Source organism: Elephas maximus, chromosome 9, assembly GCF_024166365.1.
Source record: "Elephas maximus indicus isolate mEleMax1 chromosome 9, mEleMax1 primary haplotype, whole genome shotgun sequence".
In the NCBI taxonomy this organism is placed as follows: Eukaryota; Metazoa; Chordata; class Mammalia; order Proboscidea; family Elephantidae; genus Elephas; species Elephas maximus.
In genome coordinates, this window is record NC_064827.1 from 71888268 (window position 1) to 71910236 (window position 21969).

The 21969-nt window shown below is 53.7% G+C and overlaps 1 protein-coding gene across 17 annotated transcripts in view; it reads left to right on the top strand.

The window, feature by feature from the left end:
• DAB2IP (DAB2 interacting protein) overlaps positions 1 to 21052 on the top strand; it is a 233012-nt gene extending 211960 nt beyond the window's left edge. For 14 of the 17 annotated variants that reach the window (XM_049897217.1, XM_049897215.1, XM_049897219.1 and 11 more), the window contains 8 exons: positions 657 to 893; positions 2591 to 2792; positions 4789 to 4967; positions 6999 to 7887; positions 8636 to 8788; positions 10969 to 11162; positions 16922 to 17009; positions 17861 to 21052. In XM_049897217.1, the coding sequence (XP_049753174.1) occupies positions 657 to 893; positions 2591 to 2792; positions 4789 to 4967; positions 6999 to 7887; positions 8636 to 8788; positions 10969 to 11162; positions 16922 to 17009; positions 17861 to 18028 (2110 nt within the window). In that variant the 3' untranslated portion in view covers positions 18029 to 21052. The remainder of the gene's footprint in view (positions 1 to 656; positions 894 to 2590; positions 2793 to 4788; positions 4968 to 6998; positions 7888 to 8635; positions 8789 to 10968; positions 11163 to 16921; positions 17010 to 17860) is intronic. The other 3 variants (XR_007518794.1, XM_049897218.1, XM_049897216.1) reach the window with 3 other exon arrangements.
• Positions 21053 to 21969: the final 917 nt, after the last annotated feature.

Genomic DNA, 21969 nt, shown 5'->3' on the forward strand with positions numbered 1-21969 from the left:
CCCCCTGGTAGGTTACCACTGCCATTTCCCTGTCTATAAAATGGAGAGCTGTCTCTTCACCCTGTGGTTAAGGGTATTCCAATCTTCTTGATTATTCTGAGCTCTGCCAAAAACTTCAGATTCCTGTAACATCGTTTGAGCAAAGGGAATGAATGAGTCTCAGAGGCCAGTGATGGAAACCCAAGAGATAGTAGGCCTCTTGGTCTGCTAGATGTCTGCTCTTTGGGGTGGAGGGCTGAGAGACAAGTCAGAGGTCTTGGGGAGGGAAGCCCTGGGTAAGGTGGACGGGCCCAGACCAGGAGCTGGAGAGGTGATTCTAGTGCAGGCTGTGCTGTTGATCCTGGTTAGGACAGAGGGCCAGCTCCTCTGACCTCCTCCTTCATCTCCTGTCCATTCATTGGCCCTTCAGTGAGAGCCTGTGGCCCAGGCTGGACATAGGTCTCCCTGCTTCTTCCACTCCTGAGCTCTGCCTCCATGCTGGCACCGTGCAGAATGCTCTACTTGCCCTGTCCTGTCAACCCTCCCAAGAGTTCTGCCCTTTGGCCGAGGAACACAGCTGTTGGGAGGCAGAGCTGGTGCTGGAATTGGGCTTTGGTTTGGTGCACAACTCGGCCCCTGCTTGACAACGAGGCGCCCCTTTGTCTGTCCCTACATAGCGTCTTCCCTCGGGAGCTGAAGGAGGTGTTTGCCTCATGGAGGCAGGAGTGCAGCAGCCGTGGCCGGCCAGACATCAGCGAACGCCTCATCAGCGCCTCTCTGTTTTTGCGCTTCCTGTGCCCGGCCATCATGTCGCCCTCACTCTTCAACCTGCTACAGGAGTACCCCGATGACCGTACTGCCCGCACCCTCACCCTCATCGCCAAGGTTACCCAGAACCTGGCCAACTTTGCCAAGTAAGTGTTGCTTCCTTAATGATCAGAGTCAGAGCTGGGAGCTGGAGTCACCGGCCAGGCCACTGGGGTGTTGCAAGCCCAGCTTTTATCTCTTGTCGTTCTCTTTCCTTCCCCTCCCTCATTTTCAAAATAAAATCTCCATGCCCATCCTTTTCCTGTTGGAAGTCCATAGATGATTTAGGAAGTACAACACAGAAAGTCCCCATCACCCGCGGTCTCTCCAGGCAAAGCTGTGCCATTTTGATGAGTCCTTCCTTTTCAAAGTAGATAGTTTTTCCTTCCTTTTTTTTTTGAATTAACATTTTTTCATAAGAATTCTCTGTCCTTCAGCATTCATAAACCTCATTTTAAAACGAATGATGAATATTCCCTCAAAGGGACTGGCCCGTATTTATTTAACCAATCCCCTGTGGTTGGGCACTCAGGTGGTTTCAGATTGTCTTTGCTTAATGCTGTCAAGCATGTCTTTGTTTGTGGTTGCTTCCTTAGAGGGAGTGAGCTGACTGGATCGTCTAGTGAGCTGTTCACTCACTAAGCGTATTGAGCCCCACTCTGGGACCCTCACTGTGCTGGGCTCTGATGGGACTGAGATGAATCAGATCAGAGCTGCTCCTAGCCCTCCCAAGCTCAGCCCTCCAGCAGGGGAGGCAGATGCAGAATAAACAGAGCAGTGGCAGACGTGCACATGTCTTAGGAGGGCTCGAAGCTTGTTGGGAGAGGAAGCCTGCTTCCTGGAAGAGGTGTTTCCCCAGCTGCATGTCATTGGCCAGGCTGTCAGACAAGGGAAGTGGAGGCAGATGTGCCAGGGAAGGGCGGCCTGTGTGTAGAGTAACGCGGTACAGTGGCATCCCTGGACATTAAATTCCAGGCCAGGAGGAGTAAGAGAGGAAACTGAAGAAGGTAACAGGGACTTGAAGGCCAGACAGGGCAGCTGGAGCCACCAAGGGGTTTTACATAAGGGGCAGATGGCCTCGTCTACACTGGATCCTGGAAAGGTGGTCCTGATGGCAGTGGGGAGAATAGGTTGGAGGGAGCACGGCTGGCAGCCAGGAGACCCGGGCGGGGAGAGTATAGTCATGGTTCAGGCAAAAATGGCAAAAGCCTGGGGATGGTTTGGTGGGGGCAGTAGAGAAGGCAGTGGACCACACAGGACAAGGTCATGGGGTGAATAGGGACAGCCAGCAGGCCTTGCTGGTTGGAGGGAAAGGGAGAGCTTGACTGTTGGGCTTCTGGCTCAAGTATCTGGGTGGTAGTGGTGTCTCCACTTGGGAGAGGGAGCCCGGAAGGGAGGGCATGGGCTTTGGGTGACAGCAATGACTTCAGATACATGTGTCTGTGTTGGGGTTGGGTAGGTGGGACTCCCAGGGAAGCGCCTATGGATGTCCACATCTGACAGCCCAGCAGAGAGACCTGGCCGGGTCTAGAGTTGAGAATTATTTGCACACAAGCCTCTTGAAACTTGGAGAAAAAGAGGAAGGGGGGCTGTGACTGGCAGTGCATGGTGGAGAGGTGGGTGTGGAACAATCCAGATCCTGTGAGAAAAGGTCTGGAAGGGGGTCCATGAACTTGGCCATGAGGAAGGAGGGCCTGGTGACTTGGGCCAGAGCAGTTTGGGAGGAGGTTGGAGAGGTATCAGAGAAGGGCAGCTCCTGGCAGGGCCTGGGGCCCAGGTGCTCACCCCTTACTCCTCTTACCAGGTTTGGCAGCAAAGAGGAGTACATGTCGTTCATGAACCAGTTCCTGGAACACGAGTGGACCAACATGCAGCGCTTCCTATTGGAGATCTCCAACCCTGAGACCATCTCCAACACAGCTGGCTTCGAGGGCTACATCGACCTGGGCCGCGAGCTGTCCAGCCTGCACTCGCTGCTTTGGGAGGCTGTCAGCCAGCTGGAGCAGGTGCCTGGTGAAGGGGTGCAGGGATGAGGCAGAGGGTGGGGTCAGAGGCCACAGAGTTCAGGTGTCCTCCATCCAGAGTCACCATAGAGGGCATATGGGTCTGCCCTGTGTGACGTGGATCAGGAGTCCTGCCTGGGTGTCTGGAGCCCATGGCTGTAATTCAGGCTTTGTCAGATACACAGGGCTCTGGACTCCATTTTCTGTGTGAGCGGGTGCCGTGTTCCCAGCAGTACCAAGGTGGTTCACTTGCCAGCACCTGCAGGGTCGCCCCTCTCTAGGTACTGGGGCTTCAGGCTGTGCCTCGTATGCAGCATCCAGTGGACAGAATTCCACATGTGAAGGCGTGCTCCCTTCCTGAGTGCATTTGAGGAATGTGATCAGACTGGGTTCTTAAGCTGCTTCACCTAAAATATTGTTCTGGATTTTGAGGCCACTGATAAGAAAAAGGTAGACTCTGAAAAAGCCACACCTCTGCATGTCAGGTAGGAATTGCCCTTAACCTTTGGTTGACAAGGTATTCTCTAGACACCCCTAGCATTGCTGCAATCACCGGGAGCGGGCCTGCCCTGGCTTGGGTTCTCACTGGCCAGTGGCAGCCCTAGTCCCCACAGCGGGCATGTTCTGGACAACCAGAACTGGGCCTGTCAGGAGCCACTGCCAACATATCTCTTGCTTTCCAGGACTCAGAGAGACCACCTTACAAAAATAAATAATGCTCTAGCAGGACTGAGAGGCCTTCCCCTCATCCTGGTCCCAGTCCCTAGAAGTGACCACTCGGAACACAGCCTTCTAGATACACCCTGCGCGTGTGTAAAACTTACACACTGGCACAATGTGGTTCTTTCCTTTCTCTTGTTTGTTTTAAAGTGAGAACCTACTGTGTCCACTGCAGTATGCATTTCTCACTCGATTGTGGACATCTTTCCACATCAGCACACACTGCGTCACCGATGTGTGGCCTTTCACAGGCTGCCCCGTTGTGTAAGCACACAGCTTGTGTCACCAACCCCTCTTGGTGGACTCTAGGTTAGTCCCAGCTTCTCACTAAAAGCAGATGCTGTTGCAATCAAACAGAATCATTTTCGTTCGTTTATATCCACTGCCCTTTGGGTGCAAGAGACACATGAGAGGAAATGGAAATGAAGGCCCAGCCCCTCCCTCCGTCCAGCCCCTGCACTGCTGCTGAAACCAGCACTTACTGAGCCTGGTGCAGGTACACCCCTGAGGCAGGACAGTGAATGTGCCCTATGAGTCTGCGCAACCAAGTAGGAAGGAAGGAAGATGATCAGCGTCTTCAGCTGGGAGTGGCACAGCGAGGATTTGAAATCAAGCTGTTTGTCTCTCAAGTGTGTGCTTTGGGCTACACGAGTTTTCACACTTTCTTTTTGCACACAGTCTTCCATGTAAGCAGTTGAGGGCAGAGGCCCCCTCCCCAGGCTTGGCCCCACACCCTGGAAGCCTCAGCACCGTCAAACAAAACTTTGACAGTGAGGTCCAGGTGGGCCAGTGCTGCCTCCTGCCTGCTCATCCATTTATGGTTTTCTCCAGCAGGCAGCTAGTGGTGCCCCTCTGTGCCTGGACCCTCTCGGAGGGAGGCCCACCCTGTGGAGTAGGAGAAGGAGGGCTGTCACAGAAGCCTCTTGGATGGGGCCGTGCTGGTGTGGGAAAATCTGGGCTTCCACATGGGCTTTTTTCTCCACGAGGACACTGGGGCAGAGGAGCCCAGGGTATGATGGCTTAGGTCAAGAGGCTTGCACTAGACGGGTGTTTCTCCCTGTGGGCCTCGCACCCCTGCCCCGGAAGTATCTGGGAAGCAGGTAAAAAATGTAGATTTGTAGATCCTGGGCATTCCGCCCCCTCCCAGACCTGCTGGATCTGCATTTCTGACAAGCTTCCCAGCTGACTGACCCTTGCAGGCTCCCCAGTAGCTGCAGCACGCTTGACCTCTCTGAGCAGCCCCAGCAGGTCACATCTGCCTCTTGTTGTGTCTTTGCAGAGCATTGTGTCCAAACTGGGGCCCCTGCCTCGGATCCTGAGGGACGTCCACACAGCACTGAGCACCCCAGCCAGCGGGCAGCTAACAGGGACCAACGACCTGGCCTCCACGCCTGGCTCCGGCAGCAGCAGCATCTCGGCTGGGTTGCAGAAGATGGTGATCGAGAACGATCTCTCTGGGTAAGAGCTGCCAGGCATGCCGTGCATCGTGGAGATGGATGTGCAGACAAGGCACAGCCTGTCTGCAGTCTCAGGTTGGGGAGGAGAATGCTTTAGCAGGTGTCTGTAAACAAGCCTGGGTGAGACTCAGATGCATTGTGCAGGCTCTTAGGAGAATCAAGGAAGGCCTCCTGGAAGAGATGGAGCTAAAATTTTGAGCCTTTTGGGAGAAGGCCATCTAGGTAGAAGTGCTAACACAAGCAAAGGCCTGGAGAAAGATGACATCCTGAAAAACAATCACTGGTCCCAAACCTGGCAGCATTTCCACATCTCCCAGGCGCTTGTTAAAAATACTCTCCACTCTACCCTGGGCTTGAATCAGAATCTCCAAAAGTAGAGCTCAGGGGCATATACATAGAAGCTCAGGTGACTCAGCCAGGCTTTGGGGCTGGGATTCCCAGAGAACATAGATGCCAGGAGGCCCAGCTCCACCCTGTCACCCGCAGCCCGTGGGCACAGCACTGTGGAGCAGCAATGTATTCAATGTAAATGAAACACACACAGTAGAGTAGGAGGCAAAATGGTCTGAAATGTTTAAGTCAAAATGGGGACGTTTCTTTAAAAAAACAAAAAAACTTGGAGTGTATGTGAAGCTATTTAAGCTCCCCTTGTTCGCTCCCCATCCCTTTCAGGGCCCTTCTTAGACCGGCTGTGAGGGGTCAGGCCGGGGCAGCAGAGGCAGGAGTTTGGACTCAGTCTAAGATGGTGGCGGTTGCAGTTTTAAATACTGGAGAGCATTGAGATAAAAAATGTCAGGTGTTTGGTGCCCCAGACAGAAGGCCAAGGAGGAGGCCAGTACCCAGGTCCTTCTTAGTCTTGGTGTGGGCATCCATTCTTATGACCTGCCAAGTGAGGCAGATTGGGAAGCCAGAGTTCAGGTGCGGACAACACATTTTGTGGACCTGAGGAGACTAGACCTGGTCGTGTGGTGTGGGCTCCCTGTCTTCCTACCCTGGCCCAGCTCTTCCCAGCCCAGAAGTGCTGTGGCCCCAACCGCCTGCAGCTTGCCCCATCTAAGTCCCATCCTTTGGAGCTTGGCTCTTTTCTCCATCTCAGGCTAAGCCAGCTTAGGCTCATGATTCTAAGCCCCTTGTTAAGCCCTCCGTCCTAGCTGCCTCCAGCCCACTCAGAGCCCTGCTGACTCTGCATTCCTCCCTTCACAGCCCAACTGGCCCCCACCACAGTTGGGCCTGCTTGCAAGGAGCTGGCTTCCACGGAAGGGCAAGGCGAGGCTGGGAGACCAGTGTAGAGTGAGGAGGAGGCCGGTGGAGTATGGAGTACCAAGGGAGGGAACTCGTGCCCTCTACTGCAGGTTGCAGGCCCTTCCCCCTGAGCCATGCCCTGAAAGGTGCCTCCTCAGATCTCTGTTTTTGGCAGGAACACCAGCCCCCGCCTGCCAATCAATCCAGGGAGTGGCAGCAGGAGGTCTGGCAGGGGGAGGCTTCACCAGGCCCCCGCTCTGGTTAACAGTCTCATTTAGGAGGAAGAAGGAGAGGGAACCCAATGACTTTGAAGTCAGCATTCTCAGCACAGGACCCTTGGATAGCAGAGAGCTTCTGAGTTGTACGTTTCTGTTTCGCTAAGGGGAGTTTTCCAGAATACTTCAGGGCCCAGCACGCATTGTTCTAACATGCAGCTGAGCCGGGAAAGGGCCTGCTAGGCAGCCTGGCCTGGAACTAGCAGCCCTGGCCCCTAGAACAGGGGTTCTGCCCTGGAGGAGCAATCTGACCACTCAGCCCCCATGCCCGTTTCTGCCAGGATCAGCTCCCTGGCTGTGATTTGGTTTTACAACTGGCCACTGGTTCTATAACTCTGCCACTTTTGCTGCCCTAGCCCCTCTCCTCTCCTGCCTTCCTCTCTCCTCCCCTGGCCCTGGCTCAGGTCGCCAGGCCCCGGCAGGTTGGCGGGTGCTCTCGGTTTTGACCCGCCTTGGCTGCATTCACAGTTCTTCTTTTCCCCCTTCTTTCCCTGTGTGTGCTTGTCTCCCTGCAGTCTGATAGATTTCACCCGGTTACCGTCTCCAACCCCCGAAAACAAGGACTTGTTTTTTGTCACAAGGTCCTCCGGGGTCCAGCCCTCGCCTGCTCGCAGCTCGAGTTACTCAGAAGCCAACGAGCCTGATCTTCAGATGGCCAACGGTGGCAAGAGCCTGTCCATGGTGGACCTCCAAGATGCCCGCACACTGGATGGGGAGGCGGGCTCCCCAGCTGGCCCCGACACCCTCACCACTGACGGGCAGGTGCCTGCAACTCAGCTGGTGGCTGGGTGGCCGGCCCGGGCAGCCCCAGTGAACCTGGCAGGACTGGCCACCGTGCGGCGGGCAGGCCAGACACCGACCACACCCGGCACCTCAGAGGGTGCTCCTGGCCGGCCCCAGCTGTTGGCACCGCTCTCCTTCCAGAACCCTGTCTACCAGATGGCAGCTGGCCTGCCGCTGTCGCCCCGCGGCCTTGGCGACTCGGGCTCTGAGGGCCACAGCTCCCTGAGCTCTCACAGCAATAGCGAGGAGTTGGCAGCTGCCGCCAAGCTGGGAAGTTGCAGCACCGCTGCCGAGGAGCTGGCGCGGCGGCCCGGTGAGCTGGCGCGGCGGCAGATGTCGATAACTGAAAAAGGCAGTCAGCCCACCGTGCCGAGGCAGAACAGTGCCGGCCCCCAGCGGAGGATTGACCAGCCGCCCCCTCCGCCCCCTCCACCACCCCCTGTGCCCCGTGGCCGGACCCCGCCCACTCTGCTGAGCACCCTGCAGTACTCACGGCCCTCAAGCGGAACCCTGGCATCAGCCTCACCTGACTGGGCTGGGCCCGGGGCCCGTCTGCGGCAGCAGTCCTCCTCCTCCAAGGGCGACAGCCCAGAGCTGAAGCCTCGTGCAGTGCACAAGCAGGTCAGTGGTGCTGGTTGGGGCGGGCTGGGCCATCACACCCGTGTCATGCTCTGTCTCACTCGGCATTTCACCTCCACCTGCACACATCCCATGCTCAGTGCTGCTGCATTCAGCCCCATCCACAGCCTGCCACACACACTGCCCCACCGCCCCGGGCCCCACTGGCCCATGCCTCTATCATTGTACCAGGGACATGCAGCTTTAGGGAACTCCAGGCCCTTCTGCCAGTCCCCCCAAGTGCAGGCTGGGGTCAGGGAGAAAGAGAGCCCACCATCGCCAGTTCCAGGCCTGTGGAAGCCCCTACCCAGAGCAGTAGTTGAGCCTGTTCCTACACCCGCCTCCAGAATGCCTTTGCTGGCTGAGCTGGCTTCCTAGGGGCAGCTGCCCAGGGAGGATGGGTGTCCTGGTCACCAAAGGGCTGTACCCAGTATGTGGGGTGGACGTGCGTCTGGTTGAACGCCCAGCCTAGTGCTGTCTAAACCTTTGGTTGGTATACGTACACCCTGTGGTGGCAGGACTTCTTGTACCTCCTTAGCAGCAGAGTGTGGTGCTCAGGCCATCAGGCCCCTGGACTCTGCCTCTGGCTACCGTCTAGCAGACGAGATTCTCTGGGGTCAGCTGTGGGTTCCCTCCCTTTCCGCCATGCCTCTGAGCCACTTGGCCCTGTGGCTCCCACGGGGCTGCTCCCTGCCCACCCGCCACCCCCCTTTGTCTCCCTCCAGTCCTTCACAGCTGTGTTTCATTGTAGGGCCCTTCACCTGTGAGCCCCAATGCCCTGGACCGCACGGCTGCTTGGCTCTTGACCATGAACGCGCAGTTGTTAGAAGACGAGGGCCTGGGCCCAGACCCCCCCCACAGGGATAGGCTAAGGAGTAAGGAGGAGCTCAGCCAAGCAGAAAAGGTAAAGCTGGACCCTGGCAGTTCGGGACAGGGTGGGGCTGCCTCCTACAGCAGCTGGTAGGATTGTCTTCCTGAGAGCCTTGAAAAGGGGGTGCTGCTGCTTGCTGCAAATACCCAGCACCCCCTCAAAAAGGGGTTGAGGACTAAGGAATCAGTGGAACCCTAGATCTGAGGTCTTCTTGACAGGCCAAACATCAGGATCTTTTACTACATCCAGATTCCTGGGACCTGGTGATCAGACCTGGGGGGCCCCACGGAGCTGCTGAGAATCCTGGGGCTAGGGGGGCTGAGGTACCACACTGGTGCACGGAGACCCTTGAGGGGAGCCTCATGCATTGAGGAGGCAGAGGATGGGTGCTCTAGACAGCTGGGGAGGCAGCCCCAACCAGTACCCTCCGCCTGACCCCACCCCCAGGCCACACATACACACAGATTTCTTCTCCTTTCCTGAGGGTTTGTGCCTGTACCAGGCCTGGCTTGTTCCAGTCTAGGTCTCAGCCAGGGCCTGGGAAAGAAACAGCAGAGTTACCAGGGCCGGGGGTGGGACTTACATTGCCACTGAGATGTTTTCTTCCCCTGGGAGGAAATGTTTGTTCTAAGAAACCCAAACTCCACCGCTCCCCTCCCCGATACCTACTACTTGATGGGGCAGCGGGTGCCTCCAACGAGACTCAGAAATTTTCACCCTTGCTGTAGCAGATGTCCTGGGCCCCCCCAGCCAGTTCCCACTTCCCCCTGGAAGCCAAGGCTCAGGTAGACAAGGACATGGTACAAGGCCCCCAGGACGGCAGCTCTTAAGCAAGGGCATGGGGGTCAGGGTGGCAGACCTCCCTCCCCCACTGGACCAGAGCGAGGCCCATCTTCATGCCACATCCCGCCCCTCTCTGCCATCCCCTTGGTCCGCTGCATCCACATGCTTTCACCATGATTACCTGAAGGGGACCAGGAGACATGGGGCACGGTGCTCCAAGAGCAGCAGGAGTGTGACTGGGTAGCTGGGAGGCCCAGCCTCACTCCAGGCTCCCTGTGTGAACCTAGGGCCAGGCTCTGTTCCTCAGATTCCCATCTGTGAAATCGCAGGGATTGCTGAATGACTTCAAGGGCCAAGCAGTGGCTGTAGTGTCCCCTTTCCTGTTCCTAGGCTGAATGAGCTGCCTGCTTCTCACACCCTCTTTGCTGGTAACCCTTCCAGCAAATCCAGGAGGCCTTTGTTCCCTTGAGCTCCCCACAGACCTAGTCTTCATCTATCAGGGAGGACCCTCCCCTCCCCTCTCTGGCACCCTGAACCAGAAGACCTGGAATGGGGCCAGGGTGCTCCTCTGGGTCCAGCTTTGTTCCAGGGGTAGATGTGCAGTGGGGCTAGGGTTTCTTTCTAATCTCTGAATATGGATTTGCTGCCTGCAGGCCTTTGAGCAGCCCCTAGCTGATGAATGCATTGAGGTCTTATTGCCCAGGACACAAGGAGAGGCTCTTCTGGTCTCCCTCGACCCATGTATTCTCCCGCTGCCAGCCCTGGGCCCTCTTGATTCCAGTGTTGGCCTTCCTTGCTCCTCTGTCTAGCCCTCACAGCTTCCCACCTGCTGCTCATCTTCCCCAAAAGCTAACGCCCGTGTTGTGTCCTGAAAGCCAGGCACCACCTTGGCTATAACCTCTCTGTCTCTTTCTCTCCCCTTTTCCCCACCCCCATCACCACTGCCCTGGCTTTGGGATCAGGTAGAGGCTGGAGTATCTTATCCCACTGGTCAGTCAGTCTCCACGTGACCTGGTCACCTCACCTTCTGGGCCTCAGTTTCCCCTTCTATAGAGCCTCCATCTCTCAGAGCACTGTCAGATGTTCTTAGTATAGCCAAGGGTTTTTAAAAATAAGTCTTTTAGAAAAAGTTCAAAGCCTTATACCTCCCAAAATTTGGGTTTGAGTATTTACCCTCCCTATTCCATAAAGGTCAGGCTGGGGGTAAGGGCTTGGAGTGGCAGGATCCCCTGATGGGGGGACAAGGCTTTGAGTTTCTCCTTAGCTGGCTCCTTGGGCATTCCCTTCACCGCCATGAAACAGGCTGGGATTGCAGCCACTGGGGCATTCTGAATTGTTCTCCCACACACTTGGTGTCCTGGCTTGGGCTAATGAGACTGTGCTCTCTCTGTCCTGGGTACTGTGCCCGCGGCACGCTGCCCTCCTGGCAGGACCTTGCAGTGCTGCAGGACAAATTGCGAATCTCCACCAAGAAGCTGGAGGAGTATGAGACCCTATTCAAGTGCCAGGAGGAGACGACGCAGAAGTTGGTGCTGGAGTACCAGGCGCGGCTGGAGGAGGGTGAGGAGCGGCTGCGGCGGCAGCAGGAGGACAAGGACATCCAGATGAAGGGCATCATCAGCAGGTAAGGGCGCGGCCTGTCCTGCTCTGTGCGTGGACCTGTGGGGAGCATAGAGGGGCCCTTAATCCAGAGGAGGGGCTGATCTACTAAAGATGAGCCCGGTGTGGAGAGAGGAGGGGAGAGTGCCCCAGGCAGTGGGGACAGCATGTGCACAGGCCTGGAGGGCAGGGGGAGCTAAGAGTGTGGGGCACGCCACATGGTGCAATGTCCTTTGATGGATGTGGCAGGAGCCAGGCTGGACCTGGCAGCCAAGGCCTGCTCAATGAAGGTGTGGCCCCGGGAAGGAGTGTCTTCCTAAGCCCTCTAGGGGACTTTAGAAGCTAGATTGGGAGTGGCAGGAAAGACAATGGACCTGATTTGGAGCAGGAAAGATGGGAATGAGTGTCAGTTATATTCAGCAGGTGAATGGAGATGGGAGGTGAGGGAGAGGAAGGAGACAGTATAAGCCCCAGCTTTCTACCGAGAACATCTATCTGGGTGTATAATGGTGCCAACTACTGTGATGGGGAACTCTGAAGGAGGAGCATTTTGGGTGAGAGGGAGAGGGATGACGATGTTGGTTCTGGATGTAGAGGGTGTGAAGGTGCCTGCAGGTTTTCTAGGGAAGATTTGCGGGGGAGGGGGAGGGGGGACCATTAGTTTTAATGCTAATTCTTATCATTATTAGGGGCTTATCTTTTGTCAGGTCCTTTGTTGTCTCCTCTCTCTACCTCTCTCCCTGTGGGTAGGTGGGCAAACTTGCCTTGGCATCTATGGGGTGCAGAGAGTGCAATCAAGGTGTGGCATCCTCTGCCAACCCACAGGGTTCCAATTTGGGTTTACTTTCTTGTGGCAGTAATACCAGGTACAAGAAGAGAGACAGTGTGGATGTACCAACTTATTTATTTGCACACTCAAAGACCCCATCATCAGGACAGATTTAGCATTTAGCAGGTGTGCATGCAGTAGCCAGAAAGTTCCCCCTCTTGGCTTCATCCTTTGTCTACTGCATAACCTCTTCCCAAATTCCTCCTCTTTACACCACCTGATTCTCCACTCCTAATGACTGTTTGCTTCATTTACCCGTAGCTTTGTTCATTGTTCAGTAGTTAACATAAGCATAGGGCCTATAATCAGGTGACCAGAAACCCACTGTTCACTTGACCTCCAGCTGTGCCTTTAGCTCACATCATGTTTGTGGTTCCAAGAATGGAAATACTTTTCAGTCTAACCACCCCCTTCGCATTTTGTCTATTCTCTGAGAGGTACAGGCTCTCCTGAAATCAGTGGCTTAACACATTTATTTCTATTAACCAATCCTGTATATTTCCTCCCTAATAGAAATGGCGATTAGGTCAATTTGGTTGATACTGTTTCGAGTCTTCTGTATACTTACTGATTTTTCTGTCTACTTGTTCTGTCAATTATTGAGAAAAGAGTATTAAAATCTCTAAGCATAATTATGTATTTGGCTATTTCTCCTTTCACTTTATTGATTTTTGCTTTATGTACACTAAAACTCTATTTTTAGGTGTACACATATTTAGGAATGTTATGTACTCTTGATGAACTGACCCCTTTATCATTATAAAATGACCTTTTTTGTCCCTGATAATATTCCTTGCTCTGAAATCTATTTTGATATTAATATAGCCAGCCCAACTTTCTTTTGATTAGTGTTAGCATGGTATATCTTTTTTCCATCCTTATATTCTTAACTCATCTATGTCTTTATACATATAAAGTGTTGATTAGTGTTAGCATGGTAATCTTTTTTTCTATCCTTATATTCTTAACTCATCTATGTCTTAGTACATATAAAGTGGGTTTCTTTTGTAGACAGCTTATTGTTGAGTCTTGCTTTTTATCTAATCTGATTGTTTTTTACCTTTTAATTGGAGTATTTAGGTCATTTATATACAGTGTAAGTATTGATGTAACTACATTTAAATCTTTTTTTTTTTGCTATTTGTTTTCTATTGGAAACCCTGGTGGCAGGGTGGTTAAGTGCTATGGCTGCTAACCAAAAGTCGGCAGTTTGAATCCACCAGGTGCTCCTTGGAAACTCTATGGGGCAGTTCTGCTTTGTCCTATAGGGTCGCTATGAGTCGGAATCGACTCGATGGCAATGGGTTTGGGGTTTATGGGTTCTTTATTCCTTTTTTCCTGGAGTATTTTGGAGTATTTTTGGTGGGGGAGAGGGACTGGATTTATTCATTTATTTTTGTGCTTTACATGAAGATTTACCGAACAAACTAGCTTCTCATTAGTTAGTACATGTATTGTTTTATGACATTGGTTAACAACCTTACAACATGTCAACACTGTCCCCTTCTGCCTTCTTGTCCTTGCTCCTGGACAGGTGTGCCTCTTTTTGTTTTATGGGCCTATCTAATCTTTGGATGAAGGGTGAACCTCAGGAGTGACTTCAGTATTGAGCTAAAAGGGTGTCCAGGGACCATACTCTCAGGGTTTCTTTAGTTTCTGTCAGGCCAGTAAGTCTGGTCTTTTTTTGTGAGTTAGAATTTTGTCCTACATTTTTCTCCGGCTCTGTCCCGGACCCTCTATTGTGATTCCCATCGGAGCAGTTGGTGGTAGCCAGGCACCATCTAGATGTACTGGACTCGATCTGATGGAGGCTGTGATAGTTGTGGTCCATTAATCCTTTGGACTAATCTTTTCCTTGTATCTTTAGTTGTCTTCATTCTCCCTTGAGACCAGTGGAGCATCTTAGATGGCTACTCACAGGCTTTTAAGACCCCAGATGCTACTTTTGGAGTATTTTTGATGATTCCATTTTGTCTCCTTTATTGGCTTAGCTGTATCTGTTTGTTGGTTGCTCCAGGGCAGGGATTGCAAACTGTAAAGGAGCAGATAGTAAATATTTTAGGCTTTGCAGACCTTATGGTCTCTGTTGTAACTATTCAACTCTGCTGTTACAGCAAAACCATTTGTGTGGTATGACTACTTACAAAAGCACAAAAGGGCTGGCTGAATGTGACCCTCTCCTCCAGGATGTAGTGACAGGGAATTTGTCATTCTTGTTCTTCCGAGTCTTTTTTCACTGGCTGTTTTTAAGATTTTCTTTATCACTGATTTTCATTTGAGTTTAATTATGCCTTGGTGTGGTTTTTTTGTCATGTTTCTTGGGGCTAGTTGAGCTCTTAGATTTGTGGGTTTAAAGTTTTTAGCAAATTTGGAAATTTTTAGCCACTATTTTGGGTATTTTTTCTGCCTGCCCCCATCTCTCCTTCTGGGATGCCCATCATACATATGTTAGTATGTTAGGTGGCTTTGTATTGTCCCACATCTCCCTGATGCTCTGTTCTTTGTTTTTCTTTTTCCTCTGTTCAAATTTTTAGATAATTTCTATTACTGTGTCTTCAGGTTGACTGATCATTTCTTCTTAAGGATCTAATCTATTAATCCTATCCAGTGTTTTTTTCTTTTCAGATACAGTATTTTTCACCTCTAGAATTTTAGTTTGGGTCTTTAAAATTCCTTTCATTTCTCTTCTCATTGTGCTTGTGCGTTCCTCTATGTTCTTGAACATATAAAAAAAAACCCACTGCCGTCGAGTCAATTCTGACTCATAGCGATCCTATAGGACAGAGTAGAACTGCCCCATATGGTTCCAAGGAGTGCCTGGTGGATTCAAACTGCCGACCTTTTGGTTAGCAGCCATAGCTCTTAACCACTATGCTACCAGGGTCTCCTCTTGAACATATGGGATATTGGAATATATTTATAGTAGTTGTTTTATGTCTTTGCCAACTAATTCTTTCACCTGTGACATATCTGAGTTTGCTTTTATTGATTGGTAGTTTTTGTTTGGATGCCAGACACTGAATTTGACATAGTTGGGTACTGGATGTTTTGCGTTCCTTTAAATATTTTGGGGCTTTATCCTGGAATATGAAGTGGTTACTCGGAATCATTTTGAAGCAATTTCCTTCTGAGGATTCTGTTTGATGTTTTGTGTGTTAGCTGGAAGGAGTGTGAACTATTCCTGAGGATTGTTTTGTATACTCCTTTCCAGTGGTTCTTTCCCAACTTTGGTAATTCCCTCACACACATGGGCAGGTCAGTACTTGGTCAAAGACTCAAAGGGACCCCTTGAGAGATAAGTGGAGTTCCTCTCTGTGTGGCTTCCTCCTCTTTGGCACTCTGCCTCACATGGACTCCATGGCCTCGTTGTTTCCCCTCAGCTCAGTAAGACTACAAGGCTCTGTGTAGGTTCCCACTCCCTTTGCTTGGCCTGGAAACTCTCCAGGCAGTGCGTGGAGCACTGTAGGGCTCACCTTGTTCCTTTTCTCTTCAGGAATCACTGCCCTGCCCACTGTTCAGTGTCTGAAAGCCTTTGTTTCATATATTTTATCTGGTCTTCTAATTTGTCTTTTTTTTAAGGTAGGAATTACCAGTACATCCAGTCCTTGTTATTCCATCATAGTCAAAAGCAGAAGTCTCTCCCTCTAATGTAATTTCCCTTCTGATTGTTACCATCTGTCACCCCTTCTCCCACTTCTTAGAGGCTTTTCTCAATGTCTTACCTTCCTGTAGCAAGGAACCCATCTTGGCATGGCCCCACACCCCTTCCTCCTGTCAACTTCTCACAACAGCTCTTTGCAGTACCTGCCTTCCCATTGTTAACCCCCTTCCACTCACCTGCTATGCAGGGGGCTAAGAACTTGCTCAGTCATTAGGGGACTGCCCTGGGCTGGAGAAGCTGTCAGCATAGAGCAGAAACTGAAGCCTTGGGAGTAGTTAAGCTCTTCTGAGAAGAATGTGTCGAGCAAGAAGGATGGTGGGCTGAGGCCAGAGCCCTGTGGAGCCCTAGTGTTCCAGAGGTGGACAGGGCATCTGCAGAGCAGTGGCCTGAGAGGTGGGAGGCAACCTGGGGAGTGTAGGGTCTGGAAGCTGAAAGAAGAGAGTTGCAAGGTAGGATGGTTGACAGTGAGCAGAGATAAGGAAGATAAAGTCCAGGGAGGGTTGGCAAGGGAACAGCCAGTGACAGATCAAAACTTGCTTTACATCTGAGCTCTTGCAGGTGGTGTTCTTCCCAGCCTCTCTGCTCGTTGCCCCACCTGCAGATACTTGCTTGTACTTCAGACGTCCAGTTCTAATGTTTGAAGCCCCTACCCCACCCTCCAGGAAAGATAGCTACTTCCTGTTCTCTGTTCCCATGGCCCTAGTCTTCCTTCTGGCACAGCTGCAGCTGTGCAGGGGCAGTTACTCATCTGCATATCTGTTTCCTCCTTCATGTGATCTCCTGAGGGGAAGGATTACACTCCACTCATCTCAGCACCTCTGGTGCCCAGCACAGAGCCCCACATACGCTCAATGAATATGGAGTGGGTGGGTGGGTAGAGAGAGAAAGCCCTAGAGGTTTCAGGGCTTTCATTTGCCCACCTGGGTCCTGTGACATAGCACCACCTGCCCTGCTCTACTAATGGGTATTTATGAGGATCTAATGCTCATTCCCACCCACCTGGCTCCTGGAGGAACATCAGGAGTGTCTGGGGATTTGGGAATAGCCTCTAGGGAAGGATGGAGTATAGAGGCCAAGGAAGGAGCAGACCAAGCCCATGTCCATTGCTGGGCTGCTGGCAGCCGGAGGGCCTCTGCCCCTGACAAGAATGGGAGGTGCATCTGTGGCTCCAGGAGGGGTCCTCCTAGTGTGTCCTTTATGCAGGCATGATGGGGTTGCTTCCACAAGGCCCCACTCCACCCTCCATGCCTTCTTCCTCAAGTGCCAGCCTGACTGTCCCTGTGTCTGGCTGCAGGTTGATGTCGGTGGAGGAGGAGCTAAAGAAAGACCACGCAGAGATGCAAGCAGCTGTAGACTCCAAACAGAAGATCATCGATGCCCAGGTGGGGGCTTTGGCCCTTCAGTTGGCTACAGGCGTTAGAAGACCTGGGATGAGGAGGGGGTAACTGGTTTCTCCACACCCTCAGTGAGAATCCACTGCAAAAGCTAAGGAGGAATGAGAGACCAGGATCTCCAGCCCTGAGAAGTCAGGCCTTTGGGTCTCAGTGGGCTACACGCTCACTAGGACGGGCTGTGAAAGGAGAGGGTGACCTCCCCTGGTGGGGCATGTGGCAAGCTTTGCCTTTCACCAGGAGCTCTGACCGAAAGGTAGATACTGTTGAGAGGGGGCTGCTGGGGGTGGGCAGTGGTGGCAGGCTGGACAGAGGGAGCAGTGGGCTCTTGCTCAGAGCTGTGGCTTCCGAACTGCCTTGAGAGTGGAAACATGTAAGGTTTTCTGGTCCCTAGTCAGGCCGGCGTCCCTGTCCTCTGACTCGCCTGGGACCAGGGCCAGGCCTCACTCAGGACCGTAAACTGCACAGATGGCTGGGAGTGGTGACCTCTGTGCCCCCCACATTAGCACACACCTGCAGATACACACATACGTGAGTGGGGTGCCTGCTCTCAGGTTTCAGGAGGCTATAGATATGACTAGAACTGCCTGTTTGGCGATGAGTGGTGGCCCTGGCCCCAAGTAGAGCCTGGTGACCCCACTAGGAAGCAAGCTGCAGTGGAGGTCTTCATCTCTGCTGGCCTCTCCCCTCATGCGTGCTGCCCCTCATCCTGGATGCCTTCCCTGCCTTCGCGCATGGTCCTCTCTTGGTCCTCTCTGGGTCTCTTCCAGGTACCCAGAAAGAGTCCTCTTTTGGCCCAGCAGCCCACCCCACGCCCCCACTCATGCCTTCTTTGCCCACAGGAGAAGCGCATCGCCTCACTGGATGCTGCCAACGCCCGCCTCATGAGCGCGCTGACACAACTGAAAGAGAGGTACAGCATGCAAGCCCGTAACGGCATCTCCCCTACCAACCCCACCAAATTGCAGATTACTGAGAACGGCGAATTCAGAAACAGCAGCAATTGTTAACCTGCCCGAGGCGGGAGGAGCCTGCCCAAGGAGAGGGAGGACTGTGGTGCCGTGGGCAGGGTCTCAGCCTGGGGAGGAGCGCCCCCCACACCATGGCAGCCCTAGCACGGGCTCGGGAGGCTGAGGCTCACCTCCCCTCCACCCACTGTCCAGGATCGGGCCGCAGAGGGCGCAGCGTGAGACTGATGCAGCGGGAGGCGGCTCATAGCCCTCCCCTCCTCTTCTGGCCTGAAAAGCGCGTTTGGGTGCAGGCGGGAGAGACTGCACGCTGGGGAGCGGGGCAGCCATGGGGGTGGAAGACCTGCCAAACACATGTCTTTGTTGGTTATTAAACTTGGTGTGTGTCACCTTCCCTCCTTGATCTGGCCAAGTGCATGTACCCCAGGCCCTCTGCAGGGGGCCACTGCCTGGAGAGGTGGGAGGATTACCGAGCTGGGGCCTGCTCCTGGGGGCGCCCAAGATGGCTTGGCAGCCAGGCCTCCGCCCTGTGGCCCAGTGCCCTCAGGTTCTGGGAGCCGACAGGCCAGTGAACAGGCAGGGAGATTGTGGGGAGAGCCCCAGAGCTGCCGGCGTTCCACGGCCGCGTGCCCACCTCCACCTAACAACCTGCCTCTGCATGCAGCCTGTTGGGCCCTCCCGGCTGTGAGGAGCCGAGAACTCACCCCCACACACCTGTCCCCACACCGCCACCCTGCACACTCCTTCCCCACCTCCTGCCACCTGCCCTTTCCTTAGTTGTGTTGCCAGATGGACCCAGTGAGGATTGTGGCTCTCGTACCTGTGGGGACAATCCAGAGCCTCCCACACTTGCCACACAGCCCTGGGCTGAAGCTCTGGGACTCTCAAAAGCCAAAGGTCTGGGCAGCGTTGGCCCAGATGGCCCGTGTGCGATGCCTGCCCCTCCCCTGGGGGCCCAGTGCATCTGCAGCACCATGGCCCTGTAGGGAGTGGCCTGCTGGTGCTCACCCTGAGAAAAGGTGATCTTTCCTCTGATTGATAGTTAAAAAAATTCTACTGCCCGCAGGCCCTGAGAAGGTGGATAACTGTGATTTTCTTTCCTTTCACAGTATGCATTAGAAACAAAAGCCCGCTTGCTCGCTTGCTGGAACACAGGGGCCTTTTAAATTGAGCGTGTGCACTGCATGGGAAATAGCGGCCCTGGAGGATGGTAGACTTGCTCCCTCTCCAAGACAGCAGCGGCCTGCACCAGGCCCCGTGTGTGCGGCCAGCCTCCTCCTCACCCTCCTGGGCCCCCAGCCAAGGACCCAGGCGTTGCAGATCCTAGGGGGAGGGGCATACCCACAGCCTCGGCTGGTTTCCTCAGCTCTAGGCTGATCTGTAGCCTATCTGTCAGCCCGCTCTCTTGTGGGACATAAGTGGGCAGGAGCTTGGGTCTTGATCCCTGCCTGTTCCCACCCCCTACATATTCAAGCCTTGGCCTTAGATGACAGCCAAGGTGGCCAGAGCCAGGCTGGGCAAGCTGGGACTGCAGGAGCTGCGATTTCTGGCCCCCAGCCTCAGGACAGTGGGGTATCCCTTGCAAAGAGGTGCTCGTCCCACTCCTGCCTCTGTGACTGGGCAGAGCCAGGGCTGCCCCAGAGTCCTCACCAGAAAGGGTGGCCCAGAGCTGCCCTGTAACACCATTCTAGGCTCATGGAGGTGATAAGTGGCTGCTCTGGGAAGGAGCTTGTAGCTGTAACTCATGATGCCAGTGAAGGCCAGAGACACATGCTGGGGGTGGGGAGGGGGCACTGAGGGGCACAGGCCTCAGGAAGGAAGGAGGTGGGGCTGAGGCCCAACCACCCTGACTGCCCTACTCACCCGTCCACACCTTCGCGCCTGCGTGTTTCAGACCAGGGCGGCCACACAGGCAGGGCCCAACTCCAGGGATGCAAGCGACCTCGGACTGAGCACCTCTTAGCAATACAGAGCGGGGAGGCTCCCAGAGCCTGACGGGCAGGATGCAGCTGCTGTGGCCAGTGCTGGTCGCTCTTGGTGTGGTTGTGAGCTCTCGGGCTGAGAGCCTTACTTACCTAGTGCAAAAACTGTAAAACTGTACAGACTCTTCACAGATTTTTATCTTACTTGCAAGTCTGACGATTTTTGTAAATGTTCTTGGTGTTTGACTGTAATGTAACTATTCACCTAATGGTTGTACATAGTACTTGAGTCCTGGTGCTGCTGAGGGCTGGCCGGGACTGCTGCTCCCTGATGGTTTTTATTTTATTTTTTAATCTAGAGAACAGTATTGGGCAGGAGGATGAGCTGTGGGATTTGGGTATTGTGTATTTTCCCGCCTATGGCATTTATGTGTTGGCTTTGCCTCGTGCTGTCTGGGTGTAGACTGACGGAGCCATTTGCTCTGTGGGCTGGCAAGGTTGGCTGACACCAGGGGGCAGAGACCCCTCTCCCCAGGGGGGCCCAGCTTGCCACCAGTGCAGAAGTTGCTAGAGGCCTGGAGGGAAGGGAGTGGAGGAAGGGCAGCCCCTGCTCTGGGAAGACCAGCTGGGTCGTGGCCTCAGGCTCTGTTGGCAGATGTTTGGTCCCTCCCTCCCCTGCCAACACAGACAAGCCTGACTTTTCGTGCTTAACTTCTATGTTCAGGGTCAAGGAAACTGCCAAACTTTATATAAGTGAAGACTATTTCTCCGACTGCCTAGAAAGGGGGGTGGGGAAGTCAGGCCAGAGAGCCCCCTCACATCCCCACTCTCCAGAGCATCCACCATGAGGTACACATCTGTTCTCACAGTCCACCCATCTGCCAGCCAGCCCGACCAGGGAACAGCCCCTCTCTTTTTACACACCCAGCCACAAAGCCAACCGTGCCCCCCACCACACCCCATCTCCCCCTTTTGTAAGTATGTGAAAAGGAAAAAATGCAAAAGCTGGAGTTTTGGCTGGAGTGCCTCCCTCCAGCTGTGACTTACCTATGTAATAATGTACAGAGAAAGTTGTTGGTGTTCTAAGACTCTGTGTGGCTGTGCAATTTCTGTACATTTGCAATTAGAAATATTAAAGATTTATTTAGCTATTTTAAGCCTGACTTGCCTCTCTGTTCAGCTGTGTCTGAGGTTATTTGGTGGGGGCGGGGAGCCTGAGTCCATGCTTTACTGAAGGGACCCTGGCGCATGCTTCATTCTGGGGACTCCTGAAGCCGCTGCTGTGATGGTGGTCCCTGCTCAGACCGGCTCACCAGGTGATCTGGGGTGCCCCTGTCCTCCTCCCTGGGTTGAGGTCTCCCCATTAAGGCAAGGAGGGGCTGGAGCAGATGATCTCCTAAAGGCCCCATGCCACTGCATGCTGGGAGATGGTAGCACCCTTTTGGTCAGAGGCCTCCCAGAGCCCAGCAGCCTCTTCACATTCCCAGCAGACCAGACACCAGCCCCTGGAGGGCTCTGCTCTAAGAGCTTTCACAGCCACTGAAGTCCAGTCTAGTAGGGAGGAAGCCGGAGGGGAGAAGAGTTGGTCCAGGTCACTAGCAAGCCATGCTGAGATGGACAATACCCAAGCTTTCACCTCATGGGGTTCCTCCCAGCTGGACCCAACAAACCTGCTCCTGGCCCTTCAGCTGCACTGCTACAAGGAGCACCTTGCAACCTTGGAGTCCTACCCAGCACATCCCAGTCACCATCCTTCAACTCACAGTGACCCCTAGGGACCAGTGCATTCTCTTGTCATACATGGAGAGCCTGATACAGAGGGGGCAGGTCCAGGCCCCCGGCCACAGCCAAAACCGTCAGGAGCTAGACTCAGGAACAAGGGGACCAAGGTTCTGTAGAGGACAGATATATACCCATCAAATCACCAGGTGGAGTCCAGGCCTGTCACCTACACAGCTGCCTCTCTGGTCCAGCCAGGGCCTGGGCCCAGACAGCCAGCATTACAGAAGAGAAGTCCAAGGCTGCTGCTTGTTCCTACAGCCAATGGGAGGGCTGGTTCAT